This window comes from Penaeus monodon, chromosome 21, assembly GCF_015228065.2.
Source record: "Penaeus monodon isolate SGIC_2016 chromosome 21, NSTDA_Pmon_1, whole genome shotgun sequence".
In the NCBI taxonomy this organism is placed as follows: Eukaryota; Metazoa; Arthropoda; class Malacostraca; order Decapoda; family Penaeidae; genus Penaeus; species Penaeus monodon.
Genome location: NC_051406.1, coordinates 12,193,413 through 12,193,959, shown reverse-complemented (window position 1 = coordinate 12,193,959; position 547 = coordinate 12,193,413). Strand labels below are relative to the sequence as shown.

The 547-nt window shown below is 40.4% G+C and overlaps 1 protein-coding gene across 1 annotated transcript in view; it reads left to right on the top strand.

Moving 5' to 3' along the window:
* LOC119586567 overlaps positions 1-448 on the top strand; it is a gene marked incomplete at its 5' end in the record, with an annotated part of 5,134 nt that extends 4,686 nt beyond the window's left edge. The window contains 1 exon segment of the mRNA XM_037935321.1: positions 333-448. Within this exon segment, the coding sequence (XP_037791249.1) occupies positions 333-448 (116 nt within the window).
* Between the last annotated feature and the right edge of the window lie 99 nt (positions 449-547).

Genomic DNA, 547 nt, shown 5'->3' with positions numbered 1-547 from the left:
TCTTTTTTTAGCTTAGTCATTTTTCTACTGTTTTAGGTTTATCTATTATTTTAACTAAATCATTCACGAATTGCTATTGTCCTTTCATCAATTTATTCAATTATTGGATTTGGGTTTATTTATTTCCTGCATTTTTTGCTTTCGTCACGCCATTCATTCAAGCAAATATTGTTTTCGCCTCGTTATTCATTCATGCAATTATTTCCCTTTTGACTCGCCTTTCATTCATGTAATTATTGTTTTTAAACTCGCCATTCTTCCCTTCCTTTATTGCCCTAAAATCACCCACTCGCTCCGCGGAAAGTAAAACCCAAAAGTGTCGCATCCCCCAGCTAACTATATGGAGAGTCCTCAAAACGCTATACCTCTCACTACGGGATGTATTTCCACCTCCGACCGCGATAACTACTCTTCTTGGACGTACAGGGCCGACGAATCCGGGCTCTAGACCAGTATATACCCGAGGAAGTGGTCGAGGACAATGCACAGGGTTTCGAGTTACCGGGACAGCTGATCCCTTTTAAGTATTGGTGTGTGTTTCTTGGTC